This window comes from Cetorhinus maximus, chromosome 6 (assembly GCF_964194155.1).
Source record: "Cetorhinus maximus chromosome 6, sCetMax3.hap1.1, whole genome shotgun sequence".
Classification (NCBI taxonomy): Eukaryota; Metazoa; Chordata; class Chondrichthyes; order Lamniformes; family Cetorhinidae; genus Cetorhinus; species Cetorhinus maximus.
The window spans coordinates 18,678,635-18,705,572 of NC_135884.1; the positions used below are offsets into that span (position 1 = coordinate 18,678,635).

General features: G+C 44.5%; 1 protein-coding gene across 1 annotated transcript in view; it reads right to left on the minus strand.

Annotated features, from left to right (window-relative positions):
• The window catches only part of klhdc8b (kelch domain containing 8B), a 131,452-nt gene that overhangs the window by 51,852 nt on the left and 52,662 nt on the right, over nt 1-26,938 (minus strand). Inside the window, exon 4 of the mRNA XM_078543316.1 lies at nt 25,616-25,840. Coding sequence (XP_078399442.1) covers nt 25,616-25,840 — 225 coding nt within the window. The remainder of the gene's footprint in view (nt 1-25,615; nt 25,841-26,938) is intronic.

The following is a 26,938-nucleotide window of genomic DNA, read 5'->3' on the forward strand; positions in this document are numbered from 1 at the left end:
GACCCAGGTTATAGACCGCACTATGCACTATACTATACAATTTGGAAATATTTCAATCATTCTGGCTATAGAGTTGGCTGTTCCACAAAGGATAGAATCAGGCTAAATCATCCAGCCCACAGAGTGTGAAAACCCAATAACATTGATCAAACAAACCTGACAGACAATAAAGTAGCAAAGGACAAAACAAGAAATAAATCAATGAGGTACAATAAGAGATACTTTTCTGTTGTAGTTTAATAAATAAAGCTGTCATTTGGAAGTTCATGCATCCATAAAACTTCCTATTTTCCACACGTTAGCTTTACTTTCAGTTAATGAGACAGTGACAGCAAAAAGTTATTTTTTTCCCTTTAGCTCCATTAGAATTTGGATGCCTTATTTCCTGATTTTTATTCTCAATTCTACAAATGTCAGTTTTTAAATCAGGAAATCTCAGTGACAAATGTCCCTGGTCAATGTCTGCATCTGGTTATATTTAAATTAGGATTTGTGTGAAAGAGTATAGGGCCAATTTGTTCCCTGGGCACAAGGCATAAGAAAACCAGAAACAAGAACAGAAAATGCTGGAAAAACTCAGCAGGTTTAACAGCATCTGTGGAGAGAAAAAAAAGAGTTAACGCTTCGAGTCCATATGACTCTTCTTCAGAGCTGAACAAAAGTCATAAGGGCACGAAATGTTAACTCCTTTTTTTTCTCTCCAGTGATGCTGTTAGACCTGCTGAGTTTTTCCAGCATTTTCTGTTTTTGTTTCAGATTTCTAGCATCCGCAGAATTTTGCTTTTATACAAGAAAACCAGATGTGTCCACACCCCTGGAATTTATAGTGTATAAAAATGGAAAATGCTGGAAATAGTCAGTAGGTCTGACAGCTTGTGTGGAGAGAAAAACAAAGTTAATGACAACCTGATACGTTAACTCTGGGCAGAATCTTCACCCCACCAGAAGGCATCATGACAGGTAGGGGCAGGCAATCCCAGTGGAACATGAAAATTGGTTTCCCGCCAGGGGGATTTGATGATAGAAACTTGCAGTCCCGCCTGTCGTGGCAGGATAATGGTGTGGCGACAATCCCGCCACAGGCCATTGGGAAGCCCTTTGACATCTCATTGATAGGATTCAAATTAACCCCTGACTGGAATTTCACCTCACCCCTGGCATTAAATCGCACCAGTCTGAAACACATCCAGACCAACACGGTTTACACTTGTCAGGACTTACCTGGATGGAGGCCAGGGAGAGCTCTCGGGCATTGGAAAGGATGGAGGACTCTGATGCTGGTGCTTTCCTGAGCACCACATAGTCCATTGACTAGGTAAGCATTGCTCAGGTGGACTCTGCAGCAGCATTTGCATCGATCAGTTGGACCCTACTAGAAGCCGTGGCTTCGATTGGTGGATCCTACAAGAAGCTGTGGCATCGATCAGGTGGATTTTACAAGAGCCATGGCATTGATCGAGCAGAGTCTACTACAGGTGAGTGGTAGCATGAGGTTGTGTGGTGCGGCGATGGTCTCTCTGTTGTGGTGGCAAGAAGATGGGGAGGAGAGGGGAGAAGAGGTGGGGCAGTTGTGGACCCCTTGGGGGTCGTGAGTGGGGGAAAGCAGGAAAAGCAGCGAGGCTCCAGGATGGGTGAGGTTGTTTATGAAGCAGGAGCATGGGAAGTGCCATGGTGGGGTATGGACATTGGCAGGTGTGCATGTGTGTGTATGTGTGAATGGGCAGTGGGGGGTGCGGTGTGCTGGTGTGAATGGGCTCGGAGGGGGTGTACACGTTTCAGTGGGCACTGGGGGTGTGTGCAAGTGTGAACAGGCAGTTTGGGGGGCGGAAAGGGTTCAGAGGGAGGGGTGTGTGCTATGTACTGCTGAGTCCTGGGGGACACACTGTGGGAATTAGTGATATGAAGGGAGAGCGAGGGTTAAAGGGGGTAGTGGGATCATGTGGTGAGGGTCCTGCGATGGTGGGTGATGGGGCACTGAGGGTTGTTGGAAGGCAAACGGAAATAAACGTGGATTCTGGGGTTGGCAGGATGAGGGGGACATCCCAAAAGTTGCTAGGGTGGGCTTCCCTGGAAGGAGGGGGACAGTAATGTTAACCTGCACTGGGTAAAAGGTGATGGGGGGGTTGGGGTTCTAGAGTGACTGTGGGGAGGACAATGGTAACCCCAGCATGTAGTTCTGCCAAAGAAAAGGCTTGGGAATCGACGAGTGTGTGAATGGCAAAGGAGCAATGTGCATGGGAGGGTTCTTGCACATGGTTGGCAAGGGCCATGGCAAAGATCGATGCTTCCCTGTGGACGCATGCTTCCGGGGGGCATAGACTCAACCTGGGTTGTCCCCTTGAATATAGAGGGTGCGCACAGTCTTAACGACTGTGAAATGCAATGAAAAGACATCAGACCTTCTAAAAGAGCAAGTGACCATGTATTAACAAAATTATATCAACATTGAACAATGATAGTGAAACCATGAAGCCACATGTAACATCAGATCTGCTTAATTTTTCTTTGCGTCTAGGTGCTACACCAACATCTGCAGCAGGGGTGGAGGCAGTCTGCTGACCAGTATGCCCTGTTGTCTTTGATAACTTTGGCGGGCGCTCTCTGTGTTCTCTGTGGCCTGGAGGGCCCACTTTACGTCGGGTCTCCTGCTCGGGCTGAAACTGATGAGATCACAGACAAAGGGGAAGCCGAAGGGCCGGACACCCTCTGAGGGTCCTGAGTGGAGGTCCCAGGGGTGTCAACTTGCTGCTCCTCGTCCCTTTGGGTTCCCGAGGGCCCCTCCCTGATTCCTTGAGGAGAAGGGGCACATGGATGGAGGTCAAGGTGTCCTGTCCCCCATTTGTGTGGCCATTGCGAAACCTCACCCATGGAAACTATGGTGGAATGCAGGTCTGCACTCATCTCCATCAGAAACTGGCGTTCTGTTGGTCAAGGGTCTCCATGGCATCCCTCACTCTCCTCATGGAGACCTCAATGTGCACACATGTCATCACAACTTCATCAGACAGCAGGCACACACACTCCTCCGCCTCATGCGCCACTCTGTTGAATGCCTCCAACACCTCTGCCTGATGCTCCGCTGCCTCTTGCTGCATCTCAAGCATCTTGTTTAGGACCGCTCCCAGCGGCTCGTCATCTGACCCAGACTTTTCAGGGGCCTCTTCCCCAGCAGTCCTCCGAGTGCCAGTGAGCTTGGCTGCGGCAACGTGTCCGTGTGGTGACCACCAGAATGTGAGACCCTACCTGAACTAGTTCTCGTACCCACCGAGGTGTGTGTCTCTGGACTGGTGGAGGTGACTGCTACGACAGCTCTACAGGTGCAATCTCGTCGTTGCCCACATCACCCTCGCTCCTCTGTGGGCTGGAGCTGGTGGTGGAGTCAGGTTCAGGGTCTGGACTCACTTTCTTTTTGCTGACACCTGCAATTGCGAGAGGAGAGACTGACTGACTGCATGGGCTGCCTCCAAAAAGGCGCCACGCATGACCCTTAGGTTTCTAGGTAGAGACATTAAGCTTTGTTCCTTACTGGATGGAGGCCGGGTGTCTAACTCATCTCCAAATTCCCGGTCCCGATCCTCCCCTGCCAGCTCAGCAGCCCTATCCTGATGTAGTTGAGCCATGCCCCCTCTCATCGTCTCTCTCTCTCACGCTTGTTGTGTACAAACTTGTCCTGCTCAAGGAGAGAGGATGGTTTGAGAGCACTTGGGATGCAGATGGCATACACATGCTGCCAGTCAACAGCAGCAACCCACTGGTTACTGTATACCACATGAATGATGCACTGCAGCTAGTGCACTCGGGCCCTTTGACAGCACAGTTTAGAGTAGTGAGCTCATGTAGATAAAAAGCTAAGGCACAGGGAGGCATGGCATCAGCTGTGCTTGTTGGTGGTTTCTATGCCAGAGCCCTCAAAATCCCTTCCACAATATGAGCTCTCTGTGTGGCCAAGGATCCACAATAGCCTCTCTACTTGCAGACCACATGGACTGCAATATGGCTAAGAGGCGTCACGTTGAGAAGCCCTTTATACGTGGGCAGCACAGATGGTGGCCTGGCCACTGAGGCCCATGTCCCAGTTCCCATTCAGTGAGGTGAGTTTGAGCAGTAGAGGATTCTCTTACCCTGTCGGCGCAGATGAGGTCGTTCATCCTTTTCCTGCGCTGCAGGGCTATCGTCTCAATTGTACTGTTCGAACTCACCACCCTGGCAACTGCCTCCCATGCAGGATTGGTGAGTTGGGCGGGCCTCCTCTGTCCATCCCTGGGGTAGAGGGCATCCCTCCTGTCCTCCGCTGCGTTCAGCAGTATTTCAAGGGATGCATCCCTGAATCTTGGTGCCAGTGCTGTTTGGGGTCTCCAAACCATTTCCTGGTCCCCAGTTGAGAGTTGGAAAAAGCTGCAGCTGTCCGTACCCGGTGCCTGGATATGACGGTGGGGTGTGTGACTTCCCGCCCACTCCACCACTAACAAGGTCAAGAAACCTCCGACTGCATAACTAATGAGCTCAGCATCGCACAATTCGGCGCGACTTCACGTTTTGCACCCCAGAGGGAAATACTCCCGCTTCCCAGCCCCACCACAGGACCTAGGCCCAGTGTGGAAAATCCCAGCCTATGTTTCACTTCCTACAGATGCTGCCAGATCTGCTGAGTATCTCCAGCATTTTCAGTTGTTATGTCAGATTTTCAGCATCTACAGTATTTTGCTCCTGAATTTATAGGCCTACTCCTAAGATAGGGGAGAGGAGGTGAAGGGCGGGGGGCACAGTAGGACAGTGGGGACTGTCTGATTTTATTCTAGGAAGCTTTCGGGTGCCCAACCTTCCCCAGGACCCCACCAGTAAAGGGTTTGATAGAGATTCCCCCTGCAAATCTCTTAACTGTTCCCCAAGCAGCCCCTTTACCAACTGTCTCAATGTTGTTCCTACAACCACCATTTTACTTTTCACTGCCTTAAGGCCTGGTATAATCCCATGTTAATTGCACTCAATTTTCGTGGGTACTTGTATGCAAAATGATTCACAACTCGAGGTACAAACTCCTCTAGTTTTAGGGGTGACACTACTGATAGGCTGAAAAAATTGGGATAGGACAAATTAAAGGAAAGAGTCACAGGGAGGCGTTCAAAAACGTAGACAGCTTCTGAAGAGCATAAAAAGGCATCTCAACCAATCAGCAATCTTTGTCAAGACTAAAAAGGTTTGGAAATAAGCCGCAGCACCAGGATAAAGGGAGAGAGACTTGTAGGTGCAGGTATGTGTCTGCAGATTAGTTATGGTGCACCCCAGCTCTTAGCCTCCTCTTGATCGCTGCTGAAGCCAAGGTGGTGCTGCATCAGATATCTGAAAGGAGGTGTCGCCCTAAGGCACCATCCAACAGGTCAGCACTGCAGCGTGCCAGCAATGGGAATGAAACTTTGGTGGCTCCTGTAATTGGCAGTTTTATGCTGTACTGTTTTTATCTGTCTGCAAGGGTTGGACTATGTGAGGAGATGAAAGGCTGCTACCCTTCACATTTATACAAAAAACTTCATATCTACAGAATGCCAAAAGCACACTGAATGCCAAAGCAAATGTACAACAGATTCCAATGTTATTCTGTCAAGCTCAAAATGCCCTCAAAGAGGAAGGAATACAGCTGAAAGATATGTGAATATCAGATAAGGACAAGAGGACAGGAGTTGACTATTCAGCTCCTCGAACCTCTACTGCCATTCAATTGGGTCAGTGGTTCTCAAACTAAGGACCCATTTTCAAACAGGTTAGTAATCACAGACCCCAATCTAAATTATAATGTTATTTAATAGTCATAAAATAGAAATGTGCTCTCAGTATTCCGGCTCTCTCAGTGCTCCTGTTCTCAGTGCTCCTGTTCTCTTGGTACTCCAGATACCCCTTGTGCTCCTGCTCTCTCCATCCTCCTGCTCTCTCCGTGCTCCTGCTCTCTCCGTGCTCCTGCTCCCTCCGTGCTCCTGCTCCCTCCGTGCTCCTGCTCCCTCCGTGCTCCTGCTCCCTCCGTGCTCCTGCTCCCTCCGTGCTCCTGCTCCCTCCGTGCTCCTGCTCCCTCCGTGTTCCTGCTCGCTCCGTGCTCCTGCTTTTGCCATGCTCCTGCTCCCTCCATGCTCCTGCTCGCTCCGTGCTCCTGCTTTTGCCATGCTCCTGCTCCCTCCATGCTCCTGCTCCCTCCGTGCTCCTGCTGTCTCTGTGCTCCTGCTCTCTCCATGTTCCTGCTCCATCCACGCTCCTGTTCGTTTCGTGCTCCTGTTCTCTTGGTTCTCCTGCTCCACCTTGTGCTCCTACTGCCCCTCATGCACCTGCTATGATCCTGCTCTCTTGGTGGTCCTACTTCTCCATGCTCTGTGCATTTTTAATAATGCTTTTAAGAAATATGTCTGTCCTTACAGATAACACTGAGATGGGCGTACCTGCTCCTCACTGCAGGGTTTGGTGAATTTTGGCAGGAGCTTGAAGAAGGCAGGGAACAGGGTGGGGTCTGGGGAGAGCAGATGAACTGGGGAAGCACAAAAAGAGAAAGCAGGAGCCCAGAGAGAGCAGGAGCATGGAGAGAGCAGGAGCACGGAGTGCAGGAGCACGGAGAGAGCAGGAGCACGGAGAGAGCAGGGGCACGGAGAGAGCAGGAGCACGGAGCGAGCAGGAGCACGGAGAGAGCAGGAGCACGGAGAGAGCAGGAGCACGGAGAGAGCAGGAGCACGGAGCGAGCAGGAGCACGGAGCGAGCAGGAGCACGGAGAGCAGGAGCACGGAGAGTGCAGGAGCACGAAGGGAGCAGGAGCACGGAGGGAGCAGGAGCACGGAGGGAGCAGGAGCACGGAGGGAGCAGGAGCACGGAGAGAGCAGGAGCACGGAGAGAGCAGGAGCACGGAGAGAGCAGGAGCACGGAGCGAGCAGGAGCACGGAGCGAGCAGGAGCACGGAGCGAGCAGTAGCACGGAGAGAGCAGGAGCACGGAGCGAGCAGGAGCACGGAGCGAGCAGGAGCACGGAGCGAGCAGGAGCACGGAGCGAGCAGGAGCACGGAGCGAGCAGGAGCACGGAGCGAGCAGGAGCACGGAGAGAGCAGGAGCACGGAGAGAGCAGGAGCACGGAGAGAGCAGGAGCACGGAGAGAGCAGGAGCACGAAGAGAGCAGGAGCATGAAGAGATCAGGAGAAGAGCAGGAGCACAGAGGTAGTAGGAGCACAGAAAGAGCAGGAGCAAAGGGAGAGCAGGAGCACAGAGTGTGCAGGAGAAGAGCAGGATGTCATGAAAATATAATAATTTTCATAATATTATTGTGATTTATTGTAAAGGTACATTCATAGAGGGGTTTGGATTAGTTTCTCTGTGTGGATGTGTGAATGGAGGATTTAATTGAATTGGAGGCTTTTGAGTTATCAAAAGAGAAGCTAGGTTTGAAATGCTAAATATGTAAACATGGCTGAAGTTTTAGAATGTGAGGTGTGAGGAATAGGGGGGATCTGTGCCTATGGGTCTGTGTGTGTGTGTGTGGTGGCGGGGGGGGGGGGGGGCTTAATTGAATTAAAGTCAGCTGGTCAGAAGGCTTTGAGGTATCAGAAGATCAGCTAGGTTTGAAATATTAAGTAGGGAAACATGGGTGAAGTTTTAGAATGTGACGTGTAAAGGGAACATTTGCATTTTTAAATAAACAAAACTATCTTGAATTCAAAAGAGGGGGTGAAATGTTTCACCTAGACAGAAGAAGTTAAGAAACAGTGTGCTACTTATCCCAAAGGTTACTGGTAAAATTTGTACTATGATAGACTTTTATTATTAGAGAGGTAAAGTCCAAAGACATAGTGAAACAATGGGAATTTGTATTCAAAGGGGAAATCTGTATAAAGCAGATGAAGTTGTGTGTAGGAAAGAAGACATTTTAAGATCTCACCCAAGTGTAAAAAGCCTTAAGTTGCTGTCTGCAAGAACTGAAGTTAAGAAAACTCACTTTGAATTCGACTGCTCAGGATATCGCGTTACTTTGCCTGGGTCTTTTAAAACCTATGTGTTTTCACTGTTGCCTTAACGGAGGTGTAACTGGGAGTTAGATTAATTAGGGGAGCTAGGAGTTATCATAGTAGTAATTTGTAGACCTATGTATGTGCTTAAAATCATTGCTTTTATTAATAAAGGTTTAATTCAGTTTCGTAAGAAACCTATAAGACTTGGTGGTATTATTACTACTGAATTCAAGGAACACGTCTCGAAATATATATAAATTGCAAAACAATTGTGGCAGTTGTTTCAAGTTTCTTTCTGGGGTTTGTATAGCCTGGCATTTACCATCCCCCTGCCGTAACAGAATTGGGGGCTTGTCTGGGAATATATTTGATATTCCTTGATTGGGTTGGACTTGGTGAATCTTAAGGTAATGAGTACGAGAGGCACTTTGAATTCATGAGTTGGTGTGAGTTTTTTTTTTGAAGTGGTGAGATTGCAACATGTCTTTGGCAGTTGTTAATATTTGTCTGGGAGTTGTAGTTATAAATTTGGCTGGTTCACTAAAAGGTAAATTAAGTTAAGTTAATGGAATTGGCGGATATGTTACAATGGGGATTATCTGCAGGGGTAAGGAAATCAGACATAATTGAAGGCATAGCACAGCATTTGAAATTGGAAGGAATACCAAAGAGACCAAGTTCTCCAAGGGCTGGATCATTGGAATGGGCTCAAGTTCAGTTGTGAATGAAAAAACTGGAACTAGAGGCAGCAGAAAAAGAAAGGGCATTTCAAAGGGAGCAAGCGGAAAAGGAGGAGAAACAAAGGAAGCTGGAACTGGAATTCCAGGCAAGAGAGAAAGACAAAGAAAGAGAGGCAAGGGAAAGAGAGAAGGAACGAGAAAGGCACTACCAGCTTAAAAGCCTCTTAAGTTAAAAAAGAGATCTCAGATTCTGAGGAAAGTTCTGATGTGGAAGAAACCTTTACCTAACCTAAAACCCAGTGGGGAGATGTTTAAATTTGTAAAAGCTCTTCCAAAGTTTGAGGAAAGAGATGTTGAAACATTCTTTATTTCATTTGAGAAGATAGCTAAACAGATGAAATGGCCACAGGAAAACTGGACATTGTTGTTACAATCCAGGTTGGTGGGTAGAGCACATGAGGTTTATGCTTCACTGTCAGAAGAAATGTCAGTGAACTGTGATATGGTTTTAAAAAAAGGCTATTTTGAGTGCATATGAGTTGGTTCCTGATGCATACAGGCAGAAATTTAGGAATATGAGAAAGCAACTTGGGCAAATTTATATTGAGTTTGAGAGAGTAAAACAAAGTAATTTTGACCGGTGAATACGAGGATTAAAGATAGAGACAACATATGCAACTCTTAGAGAGGTTATTCCTTTGGAAGAATTTAAAGATTCAATTCCTTCAGTAGTGAGAACTCATGTGGAGGAACTGAGGGTTAAAATGATAAGACATGCAACAGAGATAGCTGATGATTATGAATTAGTTCAAAGAGCTAAACCTTTTTCTCATCACCCTTTTAAATCAGGGAATGAAAGAAAGTGGGAAGATGAAAGGAAGGTGGGTAGTCAGAGAATAGAAGGAGTGGGTGGAAATTCCCAGGAAGGCTTTTCTCAGAATAAAAAGGAAGGTGCTCAGGGTAGAGGTAACACTCGAAAATTGAGGTGTTTTCATTGTAATAAAGTTGGACACAAAGTCGGTGTGTTGGAAGTTACAGGGAAAATATGTTGGAATTATCGGGGTGCTGGAAAGTACTGGAAGTAAAACTACTGTGGGTTCTGAGGTTCAGGCACAGGAAAAGCCAATGGTTTGTATGCAGGTAAAACAGGGAGAATCAGTGAAAGGTAAAGAAGTGGGTATGTGTTCACAATTTACCTAATAGAATTCTGAGAAGCAGGTTGCAGAAATGTTTAAAGATGTCGTGTGTGAAGGGGAAGTCTTTCCATGTGTACAGGGTGGAGTAGGTAAGGATGTTAAAATTTTAAGAGACACAGGAGCTAGTCAATCTTTAATGTTGTGGGATAGTGACATTTGATGTTCAGAGTGAGTATTGCAGGAACAGGTGGTAATAAATGGGGTTCATGGAGATGCTAAACCTATTCCATTGTGGAAGGTAAATTTAAAAAGTAAGTGGAAAACAGGTGAGGTGATTGTTGGAGTAGTGGAAAAATTTCCCATTGCAGGGGTTCAATTTATTTTGGGTAATGATATAGCTGGATCACAGATGTGGGTGATGCCTATGGCAATTCAGTAGCTTATAGAGATGTCTTCAACAGAAGTGTTCCAGAGAGAGCATCCTGGATTGTTTCCAGATTGTGTGATAACAAGATCACGCGCTCATAGGTTGAAACAAGAAGAACAGGGAGTTCAAAGGCAGAAAGAAGGTGTGGAAGCCAAATTAGCTGACACTGTGTTTAATAAGATTGTTCAGGAAAAAAGACTAAAAGACAATGCAGCTGAGGAGTTTAACTCAAGACAATTGATAGATTTATAGAAGAAAGATATGTAAATAAGATGGTTATGTCAGTCAGCTCACTCAGAAACAGCGGCAAAATGTATCCCAGAATGTTATTACCTTAAGGGTAATGTTTTAATGAGAAAATGGAGGCCTTTTCATGTTTCAGCAAATAAAAGCTGGAGGTAACTACATCAGATTGTTATACCATTTGGATATAGAAATGAGATTCTGAGAATAGCTCATGAAATTCCAATGGGGGGACATTTAAGAATTAAAAAGCCACAGGCAAAAATACAAAAACGTTTTTATTTGCCTGGATTGCACAGAGATGTAGTCAAATTCTGCAAAACATATCACACATGTCAGGTGATAGGGAAACCACAAGCAGTGATTAAGCCGACACCTTTAATTCCAAATCCAGCATTTGAAGAACCTTTTACTAGGGCCATGACTGATTGTGTGAGTCCCCTTCCTAAGATGAAGTGGTAATCAGTATTTACTGACAATAATGGATGTGTCTACAAGGTTATAACTTTTCCTGAAGTGATACCTTTGAGAAATATTACAACAAAGAGAATTGTGGAGGAGTTGGCTAAATCTTTTACAAGATATGGTATACAAAAGAAATACAATCAGATCAGGGTTCAAAGTTCACATCGCAACTGTTTAAGGAAATAATGAGCAGTTTGGGATAAAACAGTTTAAGTCAACAGCTTACCATCCTGAGTCACAAGGGGCTTTAGAAAGATGGCATCAAACTTTAAAAATTATGATGAGGGCATATAGTCAGGACTATCCACAGGATTGAGATAGGGGAATTCCATTCTAGCTGTTTGCTATTATGGATGCTCTTAATGCATTGACTGGTTTTAGTCCTTTTGAACTAGTTTATGGTCATGTGGTGAGGGGACCACTGAAATTTATTCATGAGAAATTGGTGGGTCAAAATTCAGAAACTACTCTCCTGGATACGTATCAAACTTCAGAGAAAGATTGGACAGAGCATATGAGTTGGCTAGGGAATATTTAAAGATATCACAGCCAGTGATGAAAATGAAGGCAGATAAGAAAGTTATAGCTTGTAATTTTGTTGCTGGGGGAAAAGTACTAGTTCTGTTACCAGTACTGGGTGACTCATTAAAGGCGTGATTTAGTGGGCCTTACAGGATTGAAAAGAAGCTGAGTGAAGTAAATTATTTAATAAATGCTCCACTTAGAAGAAAGAAGCAGAGTGTCTGCCATGTAAATATGCTTAAAAAGTACTTTGACAGGGAATAGGACCAAAAGGAGGTATTAGTGGTGGTAGATAATGAGAAAGAAGTAGAAAAGAAGGATTCTGAAATTGATTTTCCTCCAATCAAATTGGATAATGAGGAGGTACTTGAAAATTTAAATGTAATATTGAGTTACCTTCCAGACAAGTGTCAAAGTGATTTAGGGAAGCAATTGCAATCACACAAAGCTATTTGTGGAAATAAGTTGGGGAGGACAAATTTAGCTATATACTATGCGTCTGTGCAAGTTTTATCTTTGGTAAGGCAACATTCTTACAGATTAAATCTGGCAAAGTTATCACAAGTACAGAAAGAAATTGAATTCATGCTTCAAAATGATATCATTCAGTCTAGGTGCAGTAACTGGAGTTCCCCTATTGTGCTGGTACTGAAACCAGCTGGAACACAAAGGCTGTGAGTGGACTACTGAAAGGTGAATGCAGTGACAAGAGCAGATTCATATCCTATACCATGGTAGGATGATTGTACAGAGAAAGTGGGACAATCAAAATTTATTACAAAAATTGACTTGCTAAGATGACATTGGCAGAGAGAGCAAAGGAGCTATCAGCTTCTGTGACACCAGATGGACTATATCAGTTTAAAGTCATGCCGTTTGGTATGAAAAATGCACCTGCAACATTTCAAAGGCTGACAAACAAATTAACTGCAGGATTGAGCAATTGTGCTGTTTATATTGACGAATTGATAGTTTTCAGTCAAACATGGGAGGAGCATTTACAACAACTGGAAGAATTGTTTTGTTGATTACAAGGAGCTAATTTGGTGATGAACTTGGCCAGAAGAGAATTTACAGAAGTGTAAGTTACATACTTAGGCTATACCATTGACATGGTAAGGTGGCTCCGAGAGATGTGAAAGTCAAGGCTATTATCAATTTTCCCGTGCCTTCAACAAAACAAGAAGTTTTGAGATTTCTGGGCATGGATGGGCTTTACGGGAAATTTGTACCAAATTTTAGCAGTGTGGTCATTCCATTGACTAATTTATTAAAAAAGGAATTTCAATGGGCAGAGGAGTGTCAGAAGGCATTTGATAGTTTGAAAACTATTGACTACGACACCAGTTTTGGCAGCACCCAATTATGCCAAGCAATTTAAGTTGGCCATTGATGCAAGTGAAATAGACATTGGGGCCATATTGTTACAAGAAGATGACACTGGAATTGAGAAACCGATAGGGTATTTTTCACGGAAGTTGAATGTACAACAGAAAAGATATTCAACGGTCGATAAGGAGACTCTGGGTCTGGTGTTAGCGTTGCAGCATTTTGAGATATACATTGCAAAAAATTCATCAGAAACAATTGTTTATACAAACCACAATCCTTTGAAGTTTCTGGACAAGTTTCGAGACAGAAGTGCAAGGCTATTCAGATGATGTTTACTACTGCAAATATTTAATTTACAGATTATACATGTGGCTGGATGAGAAAATCTAACCGCAGATGCATTGTCAAGAGTTTGAAGCTGAAAGGGAAAATTGGGCATTTGAAAACCTGGGGCAGAATCTTGCCCTTGGATGGTGGGCGGGCCCCACCGGCATGGCGGCGGGCGGGCAGCGGACGCCCGCCACTGAAATGGGGCCTGCCGCCATTTTAAGTGGGCGGGCCAATTAAGGCCCGCCCAGCGGCATCCCCGACGGGAAGCACCATGCGCTTCCTGTGAGGGGGGGGGGGGGAATCCCCAGCTGTCAAAGTGCGCTCTTTCGCGCATGCGCGTGAAAGAGCACACTACTCCCTGAGGCAAAGTCCTGTCTCAGGGAGAATACTGAGAGTGTCAAAAACATTAAAAATAGAAACATTAAAAAATTATTAACATGTCCCCCTCATATGACAATGTCATACGAGATGGAACATGTTAATAAAGAACACATACACTTTATTAATTTTTTACAATACGGATATGAAACTTCATCCCGCCAGTGGATGAAGTTTCATCAATAATCTGGAGCCCGCTGGGGCTCCTGGCCTGCCCGCCAGCCTTAAGGTTGGACGGGCAGGTCTTTAATTACTTTAAATAGCCTCTCAATGGCCTCAATTGGCCATTGACAGGTCGGCGGGCGGACAGCTGATTTCGCTGTCCGCCCGCCTTCCTAAAAATTTAAATGGACCGGGATGATGTCGGGGATTCCTCCCGGCGTCAGCCCGTGTCATTTTCCCCTCGGCGAGCGGGCCCCACCCCCAAATCGCCGAGGGGAAAATCCTGGCCCTGGACTTTGGGCTGGAATGATTTTTGTTGATACGAAGGATTTGTATATATATATTATGTTAATGTATGCATCTGGTAATGTAATAGTGTGTGTACATAGATAAGTATAGGAGGTAATGTAAGATGAGTTAAGAAAATGAAGCTGTCTTTTTAACTTATGACAGTTCATTTTCTAGTAAGGAGAGGGGTGTCATGAAAATATAATAATTTTCATAATATTGTTGTGATTCTTGTAAAGGTAGATTAATGGTGAGTTTTGGATTAGTTTCTCTGTGTGGATGTGTATTGCAGGGGGGGGATTTAATTGAATTGGAGCAGCTGGTCTGGAGCTTTTGAGTTATCTTGAGCTAGTTTGAGAGAAGCTAGGTTTGAAATGCTAAATACGTAAACATGACTAAAGTTTTAGAATGTGAGGTGTGATGAATATTTTCATTTTTAGATAAATTACAAGTAGTTTGAATTTCAAAGAGATGATAAGATGTTGCACCTAACCACAAGAAGCTCAGCCAAACAGTGTGTTTATTTTTCCCAAAGGTTACTGATGATATGAGTAGAATGAATAAGGTAAAGTTGCAAAGACATATTGGAACAATGGAATTTACATTGAAAAGGGAGCAACATGTGTAAAGGTGATGAGATTATGTGTAAGGGAGAAGCCATTTTAAGATCTAACAAGTGTGAAAAGCCTCCAGCCTCTATGCATCAAGTTGCTGTCTAAAGGAACCAAAGCTAAGAAAACTCACTGTGAATATCACTGTCCAGGGTATTGTGTGCTTTGCCTGGGTCTGTTAAAATTTATTTGTTTTCACTGTTGCCTTAACAGAGGTGTAACTGGAAGTCAGATTAATTAGTGGATTTAGGAGTTATTACAGTAGTAATTTGTAGACCTATGTATGTGCTTAAAATCTTTTCTTCTATTAATGAATGTTTAATTTAGTTTTGTAAAAAACCTCTAAGATTCAGTGGACTTATTACTACTGAACTCAAGGCACAAAACAGTTTTGGCAGTTCTTTCAAGTTTCCCTCTGGAATTTGAGCAGTTTGGCATTTACCATCTGCTGTGCCATAACAAGGAGAAGAGTAGGAGTACAGGCAGAGCAGGGACATGGGGTGAGCAGATGCACAGGGAGTGCGCAAAAACGGAAAGAGCAGGAGCAGAGGGAGAGCAGGTGCACAGAGGGTGCAGAAGAAAGCAGGAGTACAGGGAGAGCAGAAACAGGGGATGACCAAGTGCACAGGGAGTGCAGTTGGACAGAGAGAGCAGGAACATGGAGAGAGCAGGTGCATGGAGAGAGGAGCACAGGGAGTGCAGGTGCACAGAGAGAGCACGTACATGGAGAGAGCAGGTGCACAGAAAGAGCACGAACATAGAGAGAGCAGGAGCACAGAAACAGCAGGAGAACAACAGGAATACAGGGGCAGCAAACCAAGCCACTGGCTACTGATCGTTCCTTTACTCTTGACTCCAGCACCCTAGGCAGTCGCCCACATTGCACACCAAAAGGCTGGCCCTGCATCATGGAACCCTTGGAAGATCTCCACTGACCCATAGTTGTCCATTGACCCCAGTTTGAGAACAACTGAAGATGATTGTGGCTGATCTGTACAAGACTGCAACAAAGCAGATACCAGAAGTTGTGCTGTATCGTGCACTGTAAATACATTCCTGGAATTGCGTCCTGTTTACTAATAGGAGCAATAATGCAGAACTGCAGTTTCAAGTGAGACAATTTACATGAACTGTCTGCTCAGTACTAGCAAAGAAGCAAGCTTGAATTTACTTAATATTAACTAGACAAATCAGTGAAGCATTAAGGCTTTATTGTACTACCACTTTGGTACTGCACATGAAAGAACATCCCATAATTTTTAACCAAACTCCAGATCATTAATTTACCGGCACCTGACCCTGAAAAAATCTTGTTACCACAGAGAAATGTCACAAGCAAGATGAACTCCTTACTGTCGTGCACTGTGGCAAACTGCAGGCAAGCATGGCATTAGATGCTGTAGAAGAATCTATAATCCCCACAGTGAAATCTTACTGGTTTGCTGAAGTAATTTGTGACCCATTCAACCAAGCAGTCTTATTATCAGTAACTGTGAAATAGCATTTTCTGTTCTGCTATACTTTCAATAGAAGATAACAAACTATCCCAGCACTATAAATGCATATATAAAAAACAACAATGAGGGAATATGCTAGTCAAAAGTTTTGAAAATCTGCAAGACAATCTAATTCTAGTCACAGGATGACAGCTTTTGCTGCCTTCAGAGATCAAACAATAATAATGCTCGCAAAGAGGAATATATGGGACAAGTTAATGGGATCCTTAAAAATTGGACTATTAGAATTGACTTACTGTATAAATACAAGGGCGAGAATTTTACACGGTAGTAGCGGACACGCGCCCAACCCGAAAGAGCGTAAACTCGCGTGAGAAGACATTGGGTGCGTGTCACAACGTCCTTCTCGCACTTGCCCGATATTAGGTTCGGCGGGGAAGTAGGAAGTGCAACTGCTGACAATTAATCAGTCACTTCAGGCAATTAAAAGTGCAACTGAAGGCAATTTTACAGTACCCATGTGATTTATGGTCGTCGCTTTGTTTTGAGGCCTGTTTTGTTCTGGTACCTCTCTTGGACCATTTCTGCCAAGTGCAGCCTTCAGTGCATGGGGCAGTGCAATCTGCATTTCAGCACATGGGGATTGTGTACTCTGCTGGAGGGACCTCCTCTGAGGAAGAGAAGGGCAGGATGGAGGGGAGGCCAGGTGTCCACAGGCTGCTACGCAGGGAAAGACTTGTGGAGGAGAGGCTCAGGCACAGGGGGTGCAGGGCCAGCAGGGAGAGCAAGGCGGAAGGGACCGCAGAGGATGCCATTATTCTGTTGCCAGACTGTACAGGCAGTGATCCAGCTACCTCAACATGTCTGAGGTCCAGTGCTGCAGGAGGCTCTGCCTCTCCAGGGATGAAGTGACATCCACCTCACATTTGCTCAGGGTGAGCAGGTTGGCCACCCAACCACCCGTTCTTTTGTGCTCAGCGGCAATACGGCTTCTCTTCTTCTGTACGGAGAAAGGTTCATTCATTAGTCCACCCTCTCCCTGCAACACCATACCAGGCTCGCCCCCCTCCCCCATCATTTACCCACCGCCCCCCTCTCCGCCCCCCACCCCCCACCCCCGCCCCATCCCCCTTGCCGGAAGCAGGTTGAAGTGCCCATCACATTTGCAGTCCCTTATATGCACCCAGGGCTACCTGTCTGATCTCCCAGCCTTAGCAGGCACAGGTATATGTGCCTTCTCTTACTCTGAATCTCACAGCCCTGAGTGCCAAAAAGGACAGCCACCCTCCAAAACTTCTCCACACAGTATCAAGCCCAATTGGCACTCACCCTTGCTGAGCGAAGAAGATCATTAAAGCTTCTTTAGCACTGAATCCAGGTGCAGTTCACCACGTTGTGCCCGCTGGCCTGAGCTGCCACTTCTGCCAGGCCTTCTTTGTTTGGTGGGGTGGCCTACTCTTGCCATCCCACGGCATCAGGATGTTCCACCTGGCACTCGCTGCCTCCAGGAGAGTGTGCAGGCACTCGTCCAAGAAGTGGGGGGCAGAGTGCCCACTTGCAGTGCCTTCCCGCCTGGTGCATCGAGCGGGTGCTAATGCCATGCCTTCAGTTTAGTTTTGGAAAGCTTCCTGTGCCTCCTCTGGAACTTCTGGCAGCCTTCAGGGTGATGCCCCAGTCAAATTAAAACCCCCGCTGGGTCCCCATTGGGCCCGGTGCCTGCCATGTTCCCGCCCCTGCCAGCAGCCCTTCTCCAATGTGGGGCATGTTTCACACTGGCTGGCCCTTAATTGGCCAGCATGAAATCGCGTTGTTTCGACATTCGTGGGTAGAAGAGGAAATCAGGGCCGCTTCGAGCCCTGCCCACCTCACGCACTTGACAGCACAAAATTCAGGCCAAGGTCATTCTTTCCTTATTTGGGTAGTTATTTTTTTTCCCCATTCACCCCTTGCTCTATATTTCCTCCCCAGAAGTACAATGCCAATGAAGAAATTGGACAGTTGAGCACTTAATGATGAGATCCACTTCCAGGGTTTCCCTGATAAAAATGCCCGATGAAGCTCTTTAAAAAGCTGAGCCAACCTGCATCATTACAGGACCACTTTTAATGATCTCCTAAGGCAAAACAATGTTACTGAATAAAGTAAAGCAATTAGTAAAGAATGAAAACAATTGCTTTTAACATCATTCTTCCATTGCTCTATTTGCAAGTTTTTCTTTAATCTGTTATTTTCTCTTGTATTTTCCATTTCACCTTTATTTAAGTTGCAGTTTCTGCGCTTTCAGCTTAGGATGTTCTTGTGACACGACTCCCTAGTTTTTTTCTCTGACAAACATACATGTTTACACACAAGATAGGTGGGGGAAGGGCTACATCCAAATCCATTTCCTAGTGGGAGGGCTGCACTATACATCTCGAAAATATACTAATAATCACAGGAGTCGAATGTCTGAAGGATATACTAATGAGAAGGATGCATTCAAGAAGATGACCTTTATTCAGAAGAGTATAAAAATTACAGTATTTATTACATTTCAAAAAGAAAAAAAATTCAGCTGAAGTTTTGCTTAATTATTTTTCTTTTGTAGTTTTCTTCAATAAAATTGATTGACATCCCTCAGAGGTCACAGAACTACAGTGCAATTATCATGTAGATAATGAACAAGATGGAAACTGCTGAAAGTGATCGGTGAGAGAACTGAAAAGGTTAAAAAAAGGCTTTATAAATTGACAATTCTATTTATTCTCATTCAAATGATTGAATAACCTTTAGTGCTATGCAATTTGGTCAATGCGACTTTAATTAGAAGGGAAGCTACTAGAAAATGGAGGAAATGTTATTAGATTTGACATTTAAGTCGATCTGTGTAATCTCCTCCCCACTCTTGAGTAGAGTGGATAAAACACAGCCTCTAACCCTGACTATTCTTAGTAACAGGAATGGTGAACTGCATTACCGATAAAAGAAGAAATGTTTCTGGGCCCTGGTGTCATAACTGTTCTGCACTGTTGTGGACAGATGCTGTTTTTTTCCCACTGTTTCTATAAAGCAGGGAGTGGAATGAGAGGCACATGGGATTGGGGGGTGGGGAGGGGCGGTGCAGGAAACGACTATCTCCCGTTCAAGTTGAAATAAATACAGAAAATGCTGGAAAAACTCAGCAGGTCTGACAGCATCTGTGGAGAGAGAAACAGAGTTAACGTTTTGAGTCTGTATTGAAACGTATCTTTAGCTCTGAGGAAGGGTAATACAGACTTGAAACCTTAACTCTATTGCTCCCTCCACAGATGCTGTCAGAGCTGCTGAGTTTTTCCAGCATTTTCTGTTTTTATTTCAGATTTCCAGCATCCGCAGTATTTTGCTCTTATCCAATTCAAGCAGAAATAGCTTGACAGACCAAATCCCTGACTACAAAATGGCTAAGTAAGTAAAATATGAGTAAAATGCACTTTGCTTGTCAGCGAGTCCACTTTTTGAAGCTGTCACTGAGGTATAGGAGGTGAATGAACCATACGTGCAGTAAAGACATTGAGGTCGAAACACCATAATGCCACAAGCAAGACTTCAGATCGGCCAGTGTTGTAAGAGCTTGATCCTTTAGAAATTCCCACAAAGTTTCAACTAGCAGATTGTTGCCAGGCACCCATGCAGTGCCTGCTATATAGGGGGAAAGGCAGATATATGCAAAGGTGGGCAGATGTTTGGGTTCGGACAGAGGGTCTGACACATCATTCAAATAAAGAAGAAAAATTGTTTTTTTTCTAAACAGACTGCTTTCCTTAAACCAGCGCATCACAAGGAAATGTCCTCAAACAATCCTGTGGCCCCATGTCTGCCTTGTTCAATGTAAGATATGCTTCCATTTTACCAGCAAACACTATATTGGAGTAGGAACCAGCTGAAATTCTGGTCATTAATGGCATCCCATTAGTGTCACCTCCGTTCCTGATGTCAGCCTGTAAGGTGGTGGATACAAGACCCTCTCATCCCAGCTCCCATAGAAACTCTAGCACTGAACGGTGGGGAGAGGGGAAAACCAGGTATCTGCAACCCCTGTTAGTCCCACTGGACACAATGTCCCATTTCTCAAGGAAATTCAAAGCCAGAAACTCAAGGGGAAAAGGGGAGGCAGATTATCAGAGAAAACGTGCTAGGAAAACTAATGGGACTGCAGGAGTACCTCAGGGTAATGTCCTAGGCCCAACCATCTTCAGCTACTTCATCAATGACCTCCCTTCCATCATAAGTTCAGAAGTGGGGATGTTCGCTGATGATTGTACAATGTTCAGCACCATTCACAACTCCTCAGATACCGAAGCAGTCCATGTCCAAATGCAGCAAGACCTGGACAATATCCAGGCTTGGGCTGTCAAGTGGAAAGTAACATTTGTGCCACACAAGTGTTTGGCAATGACCATCTCCAAAAAGCGAGAAGCTAACCATCTCACCTTGACATTCCATGCCATTTCCATTACTGAGTTCCCCACTATCAACGTCCTGAGGGTTACCATTGACCAGAAATTGAACTAGGCTAGCCATATAAATACTGTGGCTACAAGAGCAGGTCAGAGGCTGGGAATTGTGTGATGAGTTACTCACCTCCTGACTCCCCAAAGCCTGTCCACCATTTACAAGGCACAAGTCAGGAGTGTGATGGAATACTCTCCACTTGCCTGGATGAGTGCAGCTCCCACAACACTCAAGACGCTTGACACAGTCCAGGACAAAGCAGCCCGCTTTATTGGCACCACATCCGCAAACATTCCCTCCCTCCACCACCGACGCACAGTAGCAGCAGTGTGTAATATCTACAAGATGCACTGCAGGAATTCATCAAGGCTCCTTCGACAGCACCTTCCAAACCCACAACCACTACCATGCTGAAGGGCAAGGACAGCAGATAGATGGGAACACCACCACCTGGAAGTTCTACTCCAAGTCACTCACCATCCTGACTTTGAAATATATCCCTGTCCCTTCACTGTTGTTGGGTCAAAATCCTGGAGCTCTCTCCCTAACAGCACTGTAGGTGTACCTACACCACATGGACTGCAGTGGTTCGAGAAGGCAGCTCACCACCACCTTCTCATTGGCAACTAGGGATGGGCAATAAATGCTGGCCCAGCCAGCGAAGCCCACATCCCATGAAAGAATAAAAAATGGTGACTGCCCTTGACATCAAAGCAGCATTTGACCAGGTGTGGCAAGGAGCCCTAGCAAAATTGAACTCAACGAGAATCAGGGGAAACCTCTCCACTGGCTGGAGTCATACCTAGCACAAAGAAAGATGGCTGTTGTTCTTGCAGACAAATCATCTCTACCCCAGGACATCGCCGCAAGAGCAAGCCAGAGGCTATAAATCCTGTGGCAAGTAATTCATCTCCTGACTCCCCAAAGCCTGTCTAGCATCTATAAGGCACAAGTCAGGAGTATGATGAAATATTCTCCACTTGCCTGGATGAGTGTAGCTCCAACAACACTCAAGAAGCTTAACACCGTCCAGGACAAAGCTGCTTGATTGGCACCCCATCCACAAGCGTTCATTCCCTCCACCACTGACGCACAGTTGCAGCAGTGCGCACCATCTACAAGATGCACTACAGGGACTCACCAGGTGCTCCTTAAACAGCACCTTCCAAACCCGCGACCTCTACCACCAAGAAAGACAAGGGCAGCAGATGCATAGGAACACCGCCACCTGCAAATTCCCCTCCAAGCCACTCACCAGCCTGACTTGGGACTATATCACCATTCCTTCACTGTTGCTGGGTTAAAATCCTGGAACTCCCGCCCCAACAGCACTGTGGGTGTACCTACACCACATGGACTGCAGCGGTTCAAGAAGGCAGCTCACCACCACCTTCTCAAGGGCAATTAGGGATAGGTATTAAATGCTGGCCTAGTCAGTGATGACAACATCCCATGAATGAATAATAAAAAAAAAACTAAAGACGGTCACGTCTCCTGGACCTAATGGCATGTATTCTAGGGTCTTAAAATAAGTGACTGCAGAGATAATTGATGCATTGGTATAACCTTCAAAAATTCCCTAGATTCTGGAAAGGTCCCAGTGGATTAGAAATCTGCCAATGTAACATCTCGATTCAAGAAAGGAGGGAGACAGAAAGCAGGAAACTATAGGCCAGTTAGCCTGAAATCTGCCATCGAGAGAACGTTAGAATTCATTATTAAGGAGGTAGTAGATTAAGGAGGTAGTATTAGGACATTTAGAAAATTATAATACAATCAGGCAGAGTCAACATGATTTTGTGAAAGGGAAATCATGTTTGACACATTTATTCAAGTTCATTTAGGATGTAGTAAGCAGGGTGGATAAAGGGAAACCAGTAGATGTAGTGTATTTGGATTTCCAAAGGACATTTGGAAGGTGCCGTATCAAAGGTGTTTTTCACAAGAGCTGTTGATTTTGGGGGTGATATACTAGCATTGGTAGAGGATTAGCTAACGAACAGGAAACAGAGAGTCTGGATAAATGGGTCATTTTCAGGTTAGCAAACTGGTACTAGTGGGATGCGACAGACAACTAGTTACAATCTATATTAAGGACTTGAAGGAAGGGACAGAGTGTATTGTAGCCAAATTTGCAGACAATACAAAGGTAGGTAGGAAAGTAAATTGTGGGGTGAACACAATAAGAGTGCAAAGAGATATAGAGATTAAGTGAGTAGGCAAAAATTTGGCAGATGGAATAAGGTGGGAAAATGTGAGGTTGTCCACTTTAGTAGGAAGGATACAAAAGCAGAATATTATTTAAATAGGGAGAAACTACAGAATGTTACAGTACAGAGGGATTTAGGTGGCCTCGTACATGAATCACAAAATGTTAGCATGCTGGTGCAGCAAGTAGTTAGGAAGCCAAATGGAATGTTGGCTTTTATTGCAAAGGGAATGGAGAATAAAAGTATGGTAGTCTTGCTACAACTGGACAACATACAGTTTTAGTCTCCATATTTAGGGAGGGATATACTTGCATTGGAAGCAGTTCAGAGCAGCTTCACCTTTGATTCCTGGGATGAAGGGGTTGTCTTATGAGTAAAGTCATCAGCAGGTTGGGCCTATACACATTGGAGTTTAAAAGAATGAGAAGTGATCTTATTGAAACATATAAGATTCTGAGGGGCCTTGAAAGGGTAGATGCTGAGAGGATGTTTCCCCTTGCAGGAGAATCTAGAAGTAGGGGGCACAATTTCTGAATAAGGGGTCTGCAACTTAAGATGGAGATGAAGAGGAATTTCTTCTCTCAGAGGGTCAATAATCTTTGAAATTCTCTACGCCAGAGAGTAGTGGAGGTTGGGTCATTGAATATATTCAAAGCTGAGTTAGTCAGATTTTTGATCTATAAGGGTGTCAAGGGTTATGGGGACAGGCAGGAAAATGGAGTTGAGACCATGGTCAGATCAGCTATGATCTTATTGAATAGAAGAGCACACTCGAGAGGCCGTATGGCCTACTCCTGCTCCTATTTTTAATGTTATTTTCTTTCCAGTTTTTTTATGCTCACTTTTATAATTTTGCAACAAATATAGAATGTTCTGTCCCCACGCCACACAATTCTAATGTGACAGTACATGAGTGAAGTAATCAGTGTTGCTACAGTTGAAAATAATAGTCACCAACTGTACAAGTGCTAAGCAGTATGACACTCCTATACCTGTCTTCCTGGCTATAGCGACTTCAGCACACAATCATCTTCTTAGGCTTCCTTAGCTTGCTGCTGCTCCTTTCTCAAGTCTATTGTGAAACCTCTGATCCACACTAATATTGTGCTATATTATCTTAAAAATTTGCCAATCTTTAATAAAGAACATTCTAACTTCCCCTCCCAAAGCTTCAAAGTTTTGCTTTAGTACCCAAAATGTTGCTCAACAAAGATCTCCTGTATACTTCACAGTACCTTACCTCTGCTGGAAGGTGGAGTAATTTGTAGCAATATTGTACATCTCAGAAATGTGACAAACTTGTAGAGATTAGGCTGGATCTGATTTGAGCCTAGGCTCAGCATTGTATCCAAAACTCTGTGTCCTAACTTGCACCAAGCCCGTTCACCCATCACCCTTGTGCAGGCTCCTGGTTTAAGCAATGCCTTGATTTTAAAATTCTCATCTTACTTTTTTCAAATCCCTCCATTGTCTTGCCCCTCCCTATCTCTGTAATCTCCTCCAGCCCAACAACCCTTTAAGATATTATACTTCTCTAAATTGGGCCTGTTGAGCATCCCCAATTTTAAACCCTCCACATTGGAGACTGTCTTCAGCTGTCAAGGCCCTAAACTCTGAAATTCCCTTCCTAACCTTCAGCCATTCTACCTCCCTTTCCTCCTTTAAGACACTCCTTAAAACCTATCTCTTTCACCAAGTTTTTGGCCATCTGTCCTAATATTTCCTTATGTGTCTCTGTGTCAAATTTTGCTTTATAATGCTCTTGTGCAGCACCTTGGGATGTTGAATTATGCTAAAGTTGCTATATAAATATAAGTTGTTTTTGTTGCATGAGCAATGCACAGTGAAACCTTCAGATTGATGGGAAGTTAGGCAGACTGAGGCACACGTTGCAATAGATATTATTGCAGTATATTTCAGCGTGTTTGTTTTAATTTTTGCATAGAAGATTTGAGTATCTGTATTTTGTTTGTTCTCTAGCTCTCTATATTCATATAGCTCAGGCAAGATGAGAGAATTCAAACATCAAGCTGAGTTATGTCTCAGCTTGCTGTGCAGTTTCAGTGTTAGTTGGTACCTGTGGCTTTAAATTATGACACCAATATTCTTAATAATAGCAGTAATAAACATAAAAAGCCAGTAACACAGCAGAAAGCTTGAGTTGATCTTGATCGACCCAGTGCTAATAGGTAATTCAGTGTTCAGAAAAAGGGAAGCTTTCTAATCATCCTTTTTTGCTTTGGACTAAATTTACTTAAATAAAACATTACAACCTAAGTAACTAAGGAAATGTTACAGAAGATATGCGCCAATGATATTCACAGGTGTCTTGCATAGCTAAAATATCTGCTTGCTGATTACTGAAATCACCTGTGGCACTTTCCACCCCCTTATGAGCAACAGATTAATTAACAACATTGATGCAATGGGTGTGAATACTGTGAAACTCTCAGCGTAAAACATACTTAACCGCATAGATATGAAAAAAAATCTGCAGCCACTGCCTTCACTAATTCCTGTGCATCTTCAGCGTTTTGTTTTGCGCTAAGCAACCTGCACAATGGTTACAGGTGGGTGCTTTTTACACCTCTCCCACCTCACTGTGTAAGATCACCAGCACGTTGAACCACATCTGAGTTTCCAATTTCAGCTGTGTCACTGTGTCCACTGGGCAGAGAGCTGCTGAAAGGAAGCCAAGTGCTTCACCAGAAGCAGGAAGAAAAAATGTGGCCGAATGGGGCAAGCCCAGAATGCTTTTTCCGGTGCCCAGTTGAGCACGGCATTGGCAGACGTTGGAGCCCATTTTCTTGAAGGCCTTCTCTCTTAGCAGCAATGCTCAATGGAGCCCAGGTAGACTAAAGAATAAAAGATGAGTGGAAAAAAATGCAGAAAACTTGATGTCAAATAAAAGAAAAAAACTAAATGTGTAACTTGCCTTGTTCTATGTCAAAAACTTCCACTGTATTGACAAAGTGTGGCCTGGAGTAGAAGTTATGAGGCCCTGGCTGCTGAAGGCCTCCGAGGCTGTAAAAGCATTTTTCGGTCATAGCACAATTAGCAAATGCACGACGGGTAGGAATGCTCGGATATTTGGTCCAGCTCTTTGTCTCCAGGTCTAAGGCCTCAAAAGCAGTCACAGGAAGTTTGCCCTGTCTTCCTCCTAACAAAACAAAAGGGTTGGATCACTGTGCTTCATCAGTACTTGTATCACTTTCTAGATTGTTAGCTTGTGCTGAAATTACATTTGGACGACAATGCAATTTTACTGCAGAGAATGCTCATAGAAACATCGTATTCTGTTGTTGACTAAATATTGTAGACTAATGTTTATGTGAGCCAGTGAGTGCTTAGCTTTTAAAAAAAATTGTCATTTTAGATATCAGTAATCCTTTGTGAATATATCAAGGTACATATAGGAGAAGAAATTTGTTGCTGCCCAGTTTTAGGCATGGGGGTTGCAATGTGTGTGTGTGCAGGTCTCAGGCTTCATTCAAATGATCTGGGCGAGCTGCCTGTTTACCTGTCACATGCAGCTCTGTCTTCTGAATGAGTGAATTTCAGACTGCTGGCAGTGCCCTCAGATTGCTGGGGTTGGGCATGGACATGGGCCATGTGGCCGAACACAATTAGTAGCAACCAGCGGGAGTGCTCCTCTTTCTGGATCCACATGACAAAGAATCTTCCTAAAGCTTATCCAACATTACTTATGGGGATGTGTGGATTGGCAATGCCACATGAAAGATACCTACTGGGGCCAACATAATTATACTGTTGTTGTGTGATGAACGTGAGGTATATTATCCCAGGATGCACTCATGTTATACCATAGACCAGGTTTAGATCTAACCAGATACAAATATGCCTGAATGATGTCTGATTGTACGGTACATTTGATAAGTAACAGGGAGCAGAATTCCCTTGGGTGTTTCATCAGAGCTTTTGACTCAAGTTTTTAAACCTCAATAAAATGAATCAGGAAAAGTTAGTATGCAGGTACAGCAAGTGATTAGGAAGGCAAATGGAATGTTGTCGTTTATTACAAGAGGAAGGGAATATAAAAGTAAGGATGTTTTGCTACAGTTGTACAGGCCATTGGTGAGACCAAATCTATAGTACTGTGTATGGTTTTGGTCTCCTTACTTAAGAAAGTTTATAACTGCATTTAGAAGCAGTTCAGAGAAGGTTCATTCAACTGATACCTGGGGTGGAGGATTATTTTATGAGGAAAGGTTAGACAGGCTGGGCCTCTATCCATTGG